Consider the following 14331-nt stretch of genomic DNA (forward strand, 5'->3'; position numbering starts at 1 on the left):
TCCATCTCTCATATCCTAGCAGAGAAGCCACAGGCAGCAGCAAAAATGTGAGACCTGAACTTCCTCATTAATATTGCTCAGGTCAGCTAACAGAAGAGTTTATCCATTCTAGTGTGGGATGATGGATTTTAACAACCTCTTAGAACATGCCTCCCTTGCATATGTTAGTTCCACTGAAGAAGGGCCAAAGGAGTGGGGAAAGCCAACTGGAGAGATAGAGAGGAATTTTTATACCCAATAAGTGGTTGGGTGGTGGTTCATGGGAACTATGTAAGCAATTTACAGATCTAAGATAACAGTTTGTCCATCCATCCATATATAACCAGAGAGAAAAATTTAATTTTCTTTTTCTTTTTAGCTGAAGAATATGGCTAGATTTTTTTTTCAAATAGTGCCACCACTATTTGTTTCTAAAGGTACTTATTTATCTAGAGATAGTACAGAGGCAGGGATTCAAATAAAGGAGTGAAGTAAGCTAATAAATAACAGTTTTGCAGAGCAGTATTTAATGTGTGCATTGCTGTAACAGGACTATGCTATTTTTGCCTCTGCATGGGCTGCTTCTGGGTTTTTTTTGCTGTGTGTTTAATTATTCCTCAATGTTCTAGAGTTTAAGGCACTGAAGTTTGTGGCTGCTCAGCTTCAGAAAGCTTTATAGGATGTGATGCTTGAACATTGCTGCTCTGTTGCAAAACAAACAACCTCATTGTCAGTCACATTTAAGTATCTTTAGAACAGAAGAGGAAGACGTGAGAGAGTCTGGAAAACTACAGCTAGCATTTGGATGAGTTTCCTGGCAGGATCTTTACATTGCAATCAGGGGTGTGATTTGCAGCCAGTAAAGCTGAAGTGGTTCAAGAGGTTGTTCATTGCTGACACCTTTTAAAGCTTGGAAGTATTTCTCCAGAGGGGCACACTTCCGGCCCTGCCGGGGTTGCTTCTCCACCTAATGTGGCCTCTGATGACTCTGTTGCAGCTTTGCCCATCCCTTGGATTCCCTAAAGTAGTAGCCTGTGCACAGTGCTTTATTTGATGTCTCTAAGGAGGCAGTGGAATGTCCCATTTGCTGCTGCGTCATGGGCTAGTCAGAGAAGCCTCCCTGTGCATATAATTTATTCTGGCAAATGCAAGGCTTGAGATTTTGATTACCCAAAACAAGTTTATAAATTAGGAAAGTAACTTGTGGTCTCAGCGCCTACTTTACAGGAAAAATCCTCCTCAGCTCTTTCGAACACCTGAGCAGAGTGAAACTGGTAGGGTAGACTGTTCATCTTCTGGGCTTTCCTTGGAAAATTTCCTTTTGGGATTGTATTCCATCTTCTGATTTGAGACAGAATCTCTCCTCTCCTTTCCTTTGTATTTGCTTGGCTCATGCTGATAAAGGAAGCAGATATCCACCTGCCCCACCCCACTATGCACAAAAAAACCAAAATAACCCATGTTCAGTGTCCAAACACTTGTACTGGTGTCATAAGCTTTGTGGGGATTCAAAATCGAAATCCACAGATACACCATGCTTGTAACTAGGTAAAATTGACTCCTGGACTGATACTTATCACCTCAAAGAAGAATTTAAATGTGGTGCCTTGGTCCTCTCTCAGAAAACCCCATGGCATCATGTTTTACTGCAGCTGTGCTTTTCATGGCTTCCCTCCCTTCCCTCCCTTCCCTGTGGTTCCCAGTCTCAGCTGATGGAAGTTTTTTGTAAATGCAGCAGTAGATCCAGTGCTTGCTTCCTAAGATTATCAGAAGTAGGAGCATTTGGTTTCCCACTTATGCCATTTCATATAGGCTAGAGAAATGTGTCCTTAAGGCTCCTTCCTTGCTCCAGAGCCATCTCTTTAGGTAAGGTGCATACTTGGTGCAATGAAGTAATGTACTGAATTGAAAGGATTGCATCCATACCCAGCAAATAAATCCTATTGCAGTAACATTAGTTGACCAAACTGTTGTTTTTGAACAGAAACTGACGTTTGGCATAAAGTCCACTCACAAAGTGAATTGCTGGGTTTTGGTTTTTGTTTTTCTGCTTTGTTTTACTTTGCTTCCCCCCCCCCCCCCCCCTTCCTTTTTGGCTATGTTTTGTCCTCTGGGTTTGAGGGTTTGAGTCATCTCTGCCAACTTACTTTCTTTCTGAGACACATCAAAATGCTTTGTAGATAAGTCTCCCTTCTGATGCATGCTGTGCTTGTCTTTTCAGGAGTTTCTTCATTACTTAATTGGTACAATTCTGCTTCTCATTGGATCGATTGTAGCAGCATCCAAGAGTTACAATATAACTGGACTTGTGGCTGGAGCGGTAAGACTGTGTTTATTAGGCTTGACACTTTTAAAATTGCAATATATATTAAGTAGGCCATTGGAAATCTATCACTTGTACCTCTGTTTTCTTACAGACTTGCCTGACTTGTGTCTTGGTTGGGTGAACAACCTTCTAGCTCATTTCAGTGAATGTTCTGTAACACAGTGCCAACAAAAATATTTTGTTGGCAGATGCTGGACTCATCACTAATGTTGGTATTTGTCCTGCCAGAGCATTGAAACCAAAGGCTTCTGCTTTAACTCACAGGAACTAATGTGTTTAGGTGAAGAATTAAGACAATTAACTTTTGACAAAAGACTCTTGTAGCAGCTGGAAATTACCTAAAGGATTTCATTCCACTTTTCAGCTTTCAACGCTTCCTGCTCCTGAACAGAGCCCTGTTCAAGATAATTTCTCCTGAGCTAAAACCAGTGAGGCTCTGAGCTGACTTCTGGCAGGTGCTGTCTGCTTCTCTTGGCTGGAAGGCTGTACAGAGAGAGGCATGACTTCCAAGTGTGGGTGACAGTATTTTCACAGCAGCAGGACCTGAAATACAACTCCTCCAGAATAAAGAATTACTTTCAGAAATTTAGTCCTGACGGTGCAAACAGACTAGGAGACCTACCTGACTTGTTTATTTGGCAGACAGCAGGGAAAGACTTGTTTGAATGGGGCAGTAAAAGAGCAGTAATCAGAGGTGCTAGAAACAGTCTTTTCTTTGTTGCAGAATCCTAGTGAGAAGGACTTGTTCAGAACTTGACATTCCATGCTGCTGTCCAGCTGTTTCTCTCTCCTTGTGCATGACTCTCAGTCTGTCTTTCGGTTTTAACAAGACATAAGCTGCCATTATACTACAGAAACTTCTGGGTTTTTTAGTCTTTTGTCAGAATGGAGTAAAAAAACCCACTATTTTTTGTGTCTGTTAATCCCATAAAATGTGTAGCTGAATATACAAAAGTGTCCATACATGCATGGAATATGTGTCATCTAATGCTCCATAAGTATTTGTGGTTTGTTTGTTTTCTCATCCAGACTTTCGGGTTCCTGGCTACGATACTTTGTGTTATAAGCATGTGGTCATCCTACAAGGTTTCGTGCATCACACAGTCAACAAGTAAGTATCGTGCTTACTAACTGCCTGAATGCTTCCCAAAATGAATATTTATATTGTCTGCCACAGGGCTGTGTCTACCTGGAAGAATCTATTAATGCCCTGGTTGCTGTGACTCAGAATTACCCAAAAAGCAATAATTCCAAATTTTCTGTCATCACAAACATTGTCACAGCTACTGACAGCTGTTAACATATAACTACTGGAGCGAAATAACTTGCTTCTAGCTAATAGTGAACATAGCAGTGCTTTCTTTTCTCCCTTCCCCACCCCTTACCAAAAAGTTTCCAGTGTGTTGCTTAATAAATTGGATGAATTTGTTTGTGGCAACACAAGTGACACTTGTCTTCCTTTTCAAAGATGCATCTGTGTGACTTCATCACCTGTGCAAGACGTCTGCCTTACAAAACAGGATGCCAAAGAGGAGTGTCCACTACTGAGGAGAGAGACATGGGTGTTTTGTTACTAGCCTGGACAAGCTGGTAGCTTTGGAAGATCTACTTGAATTCCTATGCAAAACAATGTTGTGAACCAAAGTTTTTTTGCTCCCCCCACCCAAAGAAGTTTATAATGGAGAATCTGCTTGTTTCAGAGAAAGACAACTTCTATCTCTCAAGCTGGGCTGTGGCTGTTTCCTGCTATTTGCAATAAGTGTTATTTAAAACTCATTTGGACAGTCATTTGGTTCTCCTTTCAGAGGGATGGAAAAATTCCTTCTGATTTCCTCCATCTGTTTACACAAGGGAAATCCTGCAAATTCCTACCTGATTCTTAACTTCCAAGGATTATATGTTTAACAAATGAACAGTTACAAACTAATTTGTGCCTGGATAAGCTGACCCAAGCGTTTGTTAGCTCTTTCTATCAGAACTGTGGACTTTTTCTAACATCAGCTCAGCTAGCATCAAAATTTAAGAACTGCAACTTGAAAACATCATTGCAAGCACTTCTTCCTAGCCCCAACAGTACACGATGAAATCAGGGATTTTCTCCATGAATTTTTAGCAAAGATTATTCTTTTAAAATTCCCTTGCCAAATAGAGGAAAATACGCACCCGAGAACATACATTTAATGTTTTATGAGGTCTTTTTTCTCCTTTTCATAGTAAGCCCACTTCTTTAAAAAAATTCTATGCATTTGCTATAAATTATTTGCTTTGTAATCTTAACAGTGTTTATGGAAAGCCCATTGTGAAAGGAGCAATGTGCTTCTTTCTCTCTCTTGCATGTGATATTGTCACTTCTCTGCCTCAGCTGGAATCCGTGCTCCTGGGGACTCTGCCCAGAGCCTGGACAGGCAGAACAATTCAGTTTTGTCCAACCTGGTATCATAATGAAATTCTATGTAACTTCAGTGCTGAGACAATGCCTTCTTGGCACCTTTGTCTTTCCTTTTGCAATCCATCTCTGGTGAGCTGGGAATTCTTTGCAGGAAAAAAGGAAGCATGGGCCTCTCTTCCTCTTTGGTGCTTCTCCTATCATGTCTAGCTGTGAAGTAGAACTTGGTTTATTCTGTTGGGATAAGTGCATGATGGTGCAGCAGAAGTTGGGTTTATACAGTTTACCAGGGACAGTCTGAAGAAAAAAGCATTTTCTGGCCTCCTATTTATTTTTCTATTTGTCTGAAATTCTGCATCAATAATGCTAAGTAATTTAATGGTTGTCTCAGAAAACTCTTTTGTGCCTCATGGCAGGTCAATATATATTGCTATTTGTTGCCACCTTTTTTTTTTCATCCTAATATATGTATCTTTACTTAGAATTTATTTTTAATTCTGACAACAGAAAATTGGCCAGCTGCTAAAATGTCAAAAATTTTGAGTAAGTAAATGAAAGTAGATAACTTGAAGAGGTAAGAATCCCCCTCCTCATGGTGCACAGTTTCTGTGATTCTTTTTGCTATTCCTTTTCAAAAGTGTCCTGTTTGAAGCAACACAGAGCAGGAAACAATTCAAAAGGACAAAATTCTGTTTATAGTGGATGAAGGTACATACATTCACTCCAAGATATAGTGCTTCAGTATTAACACAGAGGATTATTCAAATAAACCATATAACAGGCCATATAACCATTAGTAACAGGTATATTGTTACTAATTTCATATTGGCGATTATTTTTCTACAGTGTTCAACTTCTGCCCCCTACCTTCAGATGATGTGTTTTATGCTTAGCCAGGGATGAGCCATTTTTTTCTTTTTGACAACCAGAAATGAGCATAGCTCAAAGGCTTTCTGGCAAGAGAGAACAAACATTCTCCTCAGCTGGGAATCCATTGTCAGCAGTGTCAGGGATAGCTCAGCCTTCCTTGTGCTGCCAGCACAGGACCACTCAAATGGCCTTATGTGACAAGAGACTTCATTCTGGGCACTTTGAGTGAAAATACCTGCAGAACAAGGTACTCACACACACACACACACATATGTGTGTGTATAATTTTTTGCAACAGGGGTGCTTGATCTCCAGTCCTCCTGCCAAGACTGACTTTACAGTTTTTGGAAAGCAGCACTCTGGCTTTAATTTGCACTGATATGACAGATGTTTGAGGATACAACCTCTCCTGTTTTCCTAGAAGAAAAAGGCTGTGCTATTTCTCCTTCACCTCCTGAGGTATGACCTCAGATTGACAGTAGGAACCTTCCCACATTAAGCTTTAAGCCCACTTGGCAGTCCTGTGGCAAGCAGTGTTGTGCTGCAGACAGGGTGAGTGCAGCTGACACCTCAGCCCTGCAGTGGCAGTGGGGAGAAGCACCTGCTAAGGACTGGGGCTGGAGCCTGAGCTTGCTCTGCAGAAAATGCTGTTTCCACTTTCTCCTGGAACCATGCTCCCTCTCCTGCCACTATGCTGGCTTTTTTTTCTGCCTCTCACATCACTCTTGTCAGTTGTCACCATATGGAGAAAAAAAAGTCAAGGGGAATTTCATGCAGTCTAACGACCAAAGAATTTCTGAACCATGTTCTGTGATCATCCAAAGAATATGTTTTGCTGTAAGTGCACTTGCTTATACTGGATCAAGAGATGTGAGTTACCAGTTCCCTTTTGGCTTTTGTGCCTATTCACAGGGCTAAAATATTCCTGCAGCTTTGGCTGTTGTGACAGCGCCGGGTCCACAGACCCACCAGATGCTCCTAATCAGGATGCTCTCAAGCTGGAAGACTGACATCTCTGCTGCCAAAGTTTCCTTGCTTTCCCCAAATCCTCCTTGTGAAGCATGTCTACCAAGAAGAGCACAGATTTTCTGTTATCACCAGCTCCACCGGGGGTTGCTGAATGACAGCTCCGTCTGGCAGGGAATTCAACACCTCTCTGCTGTACCTCTGCCAGCAAAAGTGTTTTAAGTCTCCTTCAGTGTCAACCTGGTTCTGAAAGCTCCATCTGTCTGCAACTTTGGCAAATATGGGATTCCAGCTGTTTTAGAAATAAACTCTGTTAGCTTTCTGGGTGATGTGGAGAATCAGACTGTTGTCCTGGTCATTTTTTTCCTTCCTCTACCACAGCAGTGGCTTTCTCTCAGGGGAGTATCAGAATACATCCTGTAACTGGAGGAAGATAGGTAAGAGCCACAGAAAAACCTACTGTTGTGTTTGGATGTGCTCCAACTATCCCACCCAAAAGTTGTCCATCCTCTTCAGCTCCAAGATGAGTGTAGTTTATCCTTTGAGCTAACACAGAGTTTGAGATTCAGTTTTTACTGAAAAATTAAAGTGTAAATGCTGGGAGAAGAAAATTGGTAGTACAAACTGTTTCATACTGTGAAAAAACCGAAACCTCATGTTTGAGCTCTGGGGATTTGAGATAAGCTAGAGAGTGAATGGTGCTTTTGTCAGGTAGAAACCAGGAAAATGAGAAGGGGAAATGAAACTTTTAAAAAAGAGGAAGAGTGGCTTTGAAAATCTTGAGGACCACAGTGCTGGATGAAGACACTGCAGGTTATGTGACCTGCATAACTTGCATGCTTTTTCTGTTGCTGAGAATTGGTTGCACTGTTTGGAAACAGTTCACTATGTGGGGCAGCAGGATACCAGGATAATGATAACTTGTAAGGAAGTGTCTGTGTGCTGGTGGGGTGTCGAATGATGCTCCATGGAAGAAGGCTAGGAACTTTCTAGCACAAAAAGGAGCAGGAGAGAAGGAAGATCAGGTGCAGACATCCATAGAAAGCTAATGAGGGGAAACTAATGTGAGTGCCTTGTGCACTAATAGAAGTGGTGGCAGATATTAACAGTTTCTGTGCTGGTTATTAAAGGGCAGATCTGCCTGGAGTGACAGAGAAGTCTCTTTACTGCTTGCCTGCACTTTATACCCTGTGTCTGGGATTTTCCTGTTCTGCTAAAGCTGGGGGGATGCACGAGACCTGACCACAGGCTGTGGAACGTGGCATGAAGTTGCCACACGCTCTGCCCTGTTTCATTTTAAATTGCTGTGGGCTCCACTGTGCTTAGAGACAGCATGGAGCCACATGGGCTGCTGAGGCTGTGTGCTGCCCAGGGGCCTTGGCCATCCCTGCAGCTTGGGCAAAGTGTGGACCTACTTTTAGACTGAGTGCCATCAGAAAGCCAAGGAAAGCTGGATTTACCTATCTCTGGGCCCTGCTGGGCATCCTGGAGGTGCTGCTGGTTGTGAGAGCCAGGGAGAAGAGGGGGAGCAGAGAAAGGGAGGCCCACATCCTGTTCTTTCTGCCTGCAGAGATTTACACCCCAGTGGCAGGAGAGAGCCCTCACCACAAAGCTCTAGGGTGCTCTTAAGCAACCCACATGTTTGGGCTGTTTCAAGTTTCACACTGGAGCAAGTGCAAGTGCCATGTCCTTGGCTTACCCCTCACTCCTCTGCAGACACACGGGGCTGCACACTTGCGAGGCCATCCTGTTGGGAACATGGTTCCAGTCCCTGATCCCAGGGCTTTTCTAACCCTGCTAAACCCTTCTAACCCTAGCAGGTCAGAAAGTGGCACTAGTGCTTGTTATCTCCCTATCCTGGAGAAGAACAATTACTTTTTTCCAGCACAACGGCAGCTGGAAAACAGGAAAAGAATGATGTCCTTTCCAGAGATCACTGATTACCCACAGCAGGCTACTCCAGAGTTTATTTCTGTTCTGCCTGTCCCTGAGCCCAGTCCATCAGCCTCAGCTGGTCCCCTGGGTCAGCACACTGGTTTCTCACAGTCAGTATGGCAAGTACACATCAGTGTTTGTCACTAGGGACTGATCAGCATCCGCAGCGGGTTCCCACCACCCCAGAACTTGCACAAAATAAAGAAAAGGCCATATTTCTAACTAACTGATGATTCATCCTCTTGTTATCTCATATCTGCACTGTTCTACTGTCTAAAGGACTTGCCAATTCATTAAGGATCAAACAAGCCCTCATCACGTGCCTGAACCAGTCCCTCTGCCTTGGGGCAGTTGGCAAAAAAAAAAAATCTGTGTTTTTTGCCCTTTACCAAACCTCTGCCTGAGCTGTGCTAATAGTGAAAGTGAAGCTGTCTGGCATGCCCAGAAGCAGCAATTCACAGGTGGGAAGATTAAAAGTTAGAGGGGAAAAAAGGAAAAAAACAAGGGAAGAAGAAGAAAACAATAATTAGAAGAGTTGCAGCATCACAGGAGTTTACCTGCCTCAGGGATGAGGTGGCTGCCAGATTTCAGTTTTTCAGGTGAGCTTTCAGTTTGATATGGAGGCAGAATTTAGGTACCAAAATCCTTGGCATTGTTCTGGCTTAGTGCTGTGAAAGCTTGGCTTTAGGATTCCAGCGCTGAATAGTCAAAGGTCTGGTTTGACTGTGGCTGCTTGTACTGTGCTGCAGGGACAGCAGTATGATAGGGAGGGCTCATGAAAGGAGGCTGCGAGGGACCTTGGCTTTTTGTGTGGTCATGGTGAGGAATGAGGGCAGAGCTCAAAGAGAAAGTGCAGATGAGGAAGCTGAAATCCAGGGGTCACTGCAGAGTAGCAGCACTACCAACCTTTCCTGAGGGAACAGCTCAGCACAATGCTGTTCCTTGGATTAACATTTTTATATCGCTTCCTGAGCATAACACCACCTCCAGCAGCACCTGGTTTTGCCATATTGCTGAACTACAGCCTTACAGAAAGGCACAACAGTATTTTCAAAAGCAGTTTTGTCACTGGGTAAATGCTGGCTCTCAGGTGAGACATGTATTTGGGTAAAGTATGTCCTTCAGAGCACTATCCTTCAGAGCACTAGCCAGCCATAAAGGCCTGAACTTTTGAAGCAGAAAAAAAGGATTAGAACATAGATAAATTTGCTTCAATTAAAATTAATTTTTGATAATCCTGGCTTGGACTGATTTGAATTCAGAGTGCCCAAGATTGTGTAAATTTCATTTATTTCTCTTTAGATGTTTGCAGACCTAGAATAACAGCAAGACACCAAGCAACCACTTGAAAGGAATAATGTGCCACCTCTAAAGCCCAAGCCAAAGAAAGCAGTCCTGCCCTCCTCACGGTGACAAGAAGTTCTGCCTGCAGTGTGATGTAACCCAGGAATGCCCAGGTGCCAACACTTGGTGCTGCAAAGCCCCCGGGTTACTCTGCCTGGCCCTGCAGTGATCTCAGCCCTGCCTGGTGCACAGAGGCACTGTCACAGCTGTCACTTCAGAGCCCTTCTCCCAGGGGACTCCAGACAGCTGGGGCCATGCAAAGGCGGGCAGGCAAGTGTGCAGCAAGCCAAGCACCTGGGAAGGAGGGAATAGCACAGAAGAAAAGGAGCACACTGAGTGCTCTGTTTTTCCATGTGTGGGTGTGTGTAGAAAAGCAGTCCTGTGGGGGATGAAGGAAGCACCTGTGTGTTTCTGTGTGTGCTGAAGGGGCTCCCAGAAAGACAAGGAGAGCACAGCAGCTCTTGAGGCAGCTAGGCAGGGTGGTGGGGCATTCCTCCCCACAGAGGGGAATGTCCCCAGGCCACTAATGGAGAGTCATTGCTAAATTAAGTGTGTCTGAGCCACTTGTTCTTTTCTTACATGTTTGCACTTGTGCAGGAAGAGCAACACAGACAGGCAGCCCTCTAGCACAGGAGGAATGGTAACAAGAAGGTACTGGAATGAGGGGAGGAAGACACCCTAGGTGTAGACTTGAGGCATATAACCCTTGGGCATAGGAGGTCAGACTAGGAAATTAGAGACAGCACTCCTTCTGCAGTACTTTTACAGTCAAAGAGAGTAAAGATCCTTGTCCCAGGAAAAAGCGCAGTGTATCTTGGAGACCATTTGCATGGGACTAGCCTTAATACTCAGCTACTCTCCCCTGCACATCTGATGAAGGAAGAGAAGAATCTCTTCTCAAGAGTGAATCCTAGCAGCGAGTCAGAGTGCAGGAGTTACCCTTCCCCTCTGATTCACCCTCCAGATGTGCCTCTTCCTCCATCAGCTACCAGGGCAGCTTGGCCTCTCAGCTGGAACAGCTCAGGGTGGAGCTGAGACACTGCTTTCACCTTCCCATGTGTAGCTGGGGCAACACTCACCTTTTACTTCTAGCACTTGTGTCTCAGCACATAACAGAGCTGCTGCTGTAGCTGGGTGGATGGAAAGGGACCAGGCTAGGGGTTTGATACCACCTCAAAGCCTGTAGCCAGCCAAAAGCACCCATTTGCAGCTTCCTTCTATTACATCTGCAAGCCAGCTGTGATGGTGGGGTATGACTCCCCTCCTACCCCTGCCAGCACACACACACAATCACACTAACACAACTTTCCTTCATTATGATTATTGGGGGTTATATGAGGTGGACCGGTGCTGGGGGCTCTGTACCACCACTAGTATGAATTACAGCTCTGCTGGTGTAACAGCTCCTTTTCCACCAGAAGTGCTTTGTCTGTCTAGCATAGTCTACTGTTATTGCTACATCTGTAAATCACTCTTAACATAAAGCTTAATGATCTGCATCCCCCTTTTCCATGAACCCCTGCCAAACAAGAGCACAATGCTGCAGCTGTAGCTATTAAGCTATGGTGGCAGCAAAGCACTCCATTAATACCTCATGCTCAGCAGTTTGTGGTGCATGAGAGCTGAATAATTATGCCCTTGTTACCCTCAAATGAAATACACAATTGCCAGAAACAAGCGTTTACAATTAAAAAAAAACCCCAAAACTGTATCAAGTCAAGGACAACATTGGTTCATTCATAAAACAAGCCTTTCTGAGCAAAAGGACGATGAGGCAGAAAACAGGCTTACATTAATGAGCCAGTTGTTTCTAGAGCTCTATTGTACCCTCTCAGAAAGGCCTCCACAGCCTCTTTATCCCAGCTGTTTTGAGAAACTTAGCAGGCAGAGATTTAGCCAAGGCTCTTGTTGCTATGAGTTGCACTGATAGGGAGGTTTAGTTTAGGTTTGAGGTGCAGGAATGGGAAGCAAGGCTTTAGCAATGTGAGTATCAAATCCCAGTGCTCTGAAAGCGTTTGAAACTGAGCAGGCAGGCAAAGGAGACTGAATATGAAAATAGCAGTGATGAGTCTGTCCTCCTTGCTGAGGATGCCTCGCTGCTCACATCAGCATAGCAGCTCCACACCTTTGGTTAGTGGAGTGCAAGAGACCACAGAACAATTAAGTAACTGCCCCTTCTTCACCTAGACCTCAACATGAGCAGGGATTTCAGAATCTTGTCTGCACTGATATTTCTGGGAGAGGAACAGCTGGTGCAAAGGAAGTAGCTAAAAGGAGAGCCGAAGTGCAGACAGGCTTGCTTTATTTTGAGCAACATTGCACCATTCTCTAAGCAAGGGTAGAGCATATGGTCACAGCAAAGTTGTCATCCTTTTTGTCTTCCCATGTTATGCTTCCTGTAAGTCCAAGTGAGGACTAAAAAGAGAGCTCTGACATACAGCCCAGGCTTAGCACTGCAGAATAGTGCCTGCCTGTGTGCAGCACATCAGGCAGTGCACACCTGACTGGGGATGTGCTGTCCCCATCTGGCTGTGCATGCATCATGCTGCAGAAGAATGTGTTTGTGCTGTCACCTCCTCATGAAGCCTGACTCTCACCTCAGGACTTGCTAACTTCAAAACAGCCAAGTCTGGTTTATTTCCCCACCAATAATTCAGCCAAGAGATAATAGGTCATAAGAAACAACCTGAGTAAGTGATCAGGGCACGTGGGCTGGCCAAAGCAAGTTTCACTGGGATGCCTGGAGAGGACTGGAACTGCAGGAAGTCCCGTCTGGCACGCTTTACAGCTATGCTTGCCAACATTGCTGTTTGTGGGCCTTGATTTTTTTCCAGCATGCATAATTTGCATTTTTGGATAATAAGCTTCCCTCATTTAACTTCTTAAGAGTCCAGGAAATGCACAGGTACGCCTCACTCCATTCCTCTCCCACCTGTGATCCACAGGCCTTTCATTGAAAACCACAGCATAGTACAGACCACAAAGTTCCCCAAGACTGCAGTGCAGTGTTTCAAGTGCAGGTGCTGTCATGCAGCTGAAGCTCGACTTGCATTTTTAAAAACATTTATTGGCAGTTACAAAACACAAGTAATGCATGTAAAACCCTTTCAAACTGCTCAGGCAAAGTATCTCCCTGGGACAATACTGATGAGACTATATTGCCAAAAATAGTCCAAGCGACATATGGAGAAATAAGAAAATTAATGGAAAGAGTATCCCTAAAACGCACAGTTCAATTTATAGAGGGACATGGGGGCTTCAATCCCACTGGAAATAAGGTGGGAAGAGGACGGAGTCCTTCAGACCAAGTGATTTCAATTCCAGGATCATCTCTGCCCTCTTGTGGACAACCTTCCCTCCTGCAGCTTCTCGGCAGGTTCTTGTGCAGACGGCAGGAATAAGGCAGAACCGTTTCTGCCCTTCCCTGTGCTTCCTTCCGCGGGCTAGGAATGGCCATTCCCAATCCAAGGGGCAGCCACGCCCAAAGCCCAGCCAAGCAGCGACCCTCGCTTGGCTCCACATGACCGCAGCTGTGTGAGAGAGCAGGTGGCTGGTCCTGCTCCTCCCTGGAAGGAGAAAATCCCAAAGCAAGGAAACGGATCTGTGCCTGGGCCGAGGATGCACACACAGTGACCAGGTGGTGCCTGTGCACTCACAAAGGAAAGCTGTGTGCTACCAGCCCATATTCTGCCCTGCTGCACTACATTCTGTCATTTACACTGAACCAGCCTGGATTAGGCTCCTGAGAAGGAGGTTGTTATGATTCTAGCAATAACACAATTATACTGTCTGGTCAAGCTCAAATTATTAAATCTAGTATTTCTGAGTTATTTTCTCATGGTGTAAAATCTACCACTGGCATACCTTTCTAATACAACATTTTGCCTTGATTGTTTTCTTGCATCTAGTTAATTAAAAATATTTGAGACCTTTTTGCCTTTCAGTCCCTACGATTACACTCATCTCTGGCAACTTCATCAGAGAGACAATTCCATCTTTAAAATGATTTCATCTTTTCATGTTACAAAATAAAGAAAAGCATACTGTGGCACCCCCGTTTCTGTGCCAACGATGAAGGAAGCATCATTCTCCTCCTGCAGACAAGATGACCACCAGGTAATAAGTAATCTGCAGGATTATGAAGCAAAAATGTGCTCTCCTGCCAAAAAGCAAAACATGCAGGTTTGCTTCCTTTTCCTCACTCCTTACCACTTACAATCAGCCAAACAATTTTTTTAAGATCAGGCGGCTCTCCCTCAACCAAGGAAGTCAGTGACCTGTGTTTTTCTACATCAGTATAAATTATTTGCTCTCAACACCTTTTGCTAGGTTGTGCTCCTTCCTTTGGCAAGTCTGTCCCTTTATTTTTTCAGTTCCATGGAATCAAGACAATAGGAAGCAGCACCTGATTATGCTTCTCACAGGAACTTACAGACCACATGTAAAAGCTACTGCAAACTACTTAGGCTGGACCCTGTGGTCAGGGGCAATATGACCTTATCAGATCTTTTTTTCCTGGGAACTT

At 44.2% G+C, this 14331-nt stretch overlaps 1 protein-coding gene across 3 annotated transcripts in view; it reads left to right on the plus strand.

Moving 5' to 3' along the window:
- Positions 1 to 11527, plus strand: part of CMTM7 (CKLF like MARVEL transmembrane domain containing 7) — a 33775-nt gene extending 22248 nt beyond the window's left edge. For 2 of the 3 annotated variants that reach the window (XM_074539141.1, XM_005481062.4), the window contains exons 3-5: positions 2201 to 2299; positions 3335 to 3416; positions 3774 to 11527. In XM_074539141.1, the coding sequence (XP_074395242.1) occupies positions 2201 to 2299; positions 3335 to 3416; positions 3774 to 3787 (195 nt within the window). In that variant the 3' untranslated portion in view covers positions 3788 to 11527. The remainder of the gene's footprint in view (positions 1 to 2200; positions 2300 to 3334; positions 3417 to 3773) is intronic. The other variant, XR_012579943.1, reaches the window with a different exon arrangement.
- Positions 11528 to 14331: the final 2804 nt, after the last annotated feature.

The sequence above is a fragment of the Zonotrichia albicollis genome, chromosome 1 (genome assembly GCF_047830755.1).
Source record: "Zonotrichia albicollis isolate bZonAlb1 chromosome 1, bZonAlb1.hap1, whole genome shotgun sequence".
Lineage (NCBI taxonomy): Eukaryota > Metazoa > Chordata > Aves > Passeriformes > Passerellidae > Zonotrichia > Zonotrichia albicollis.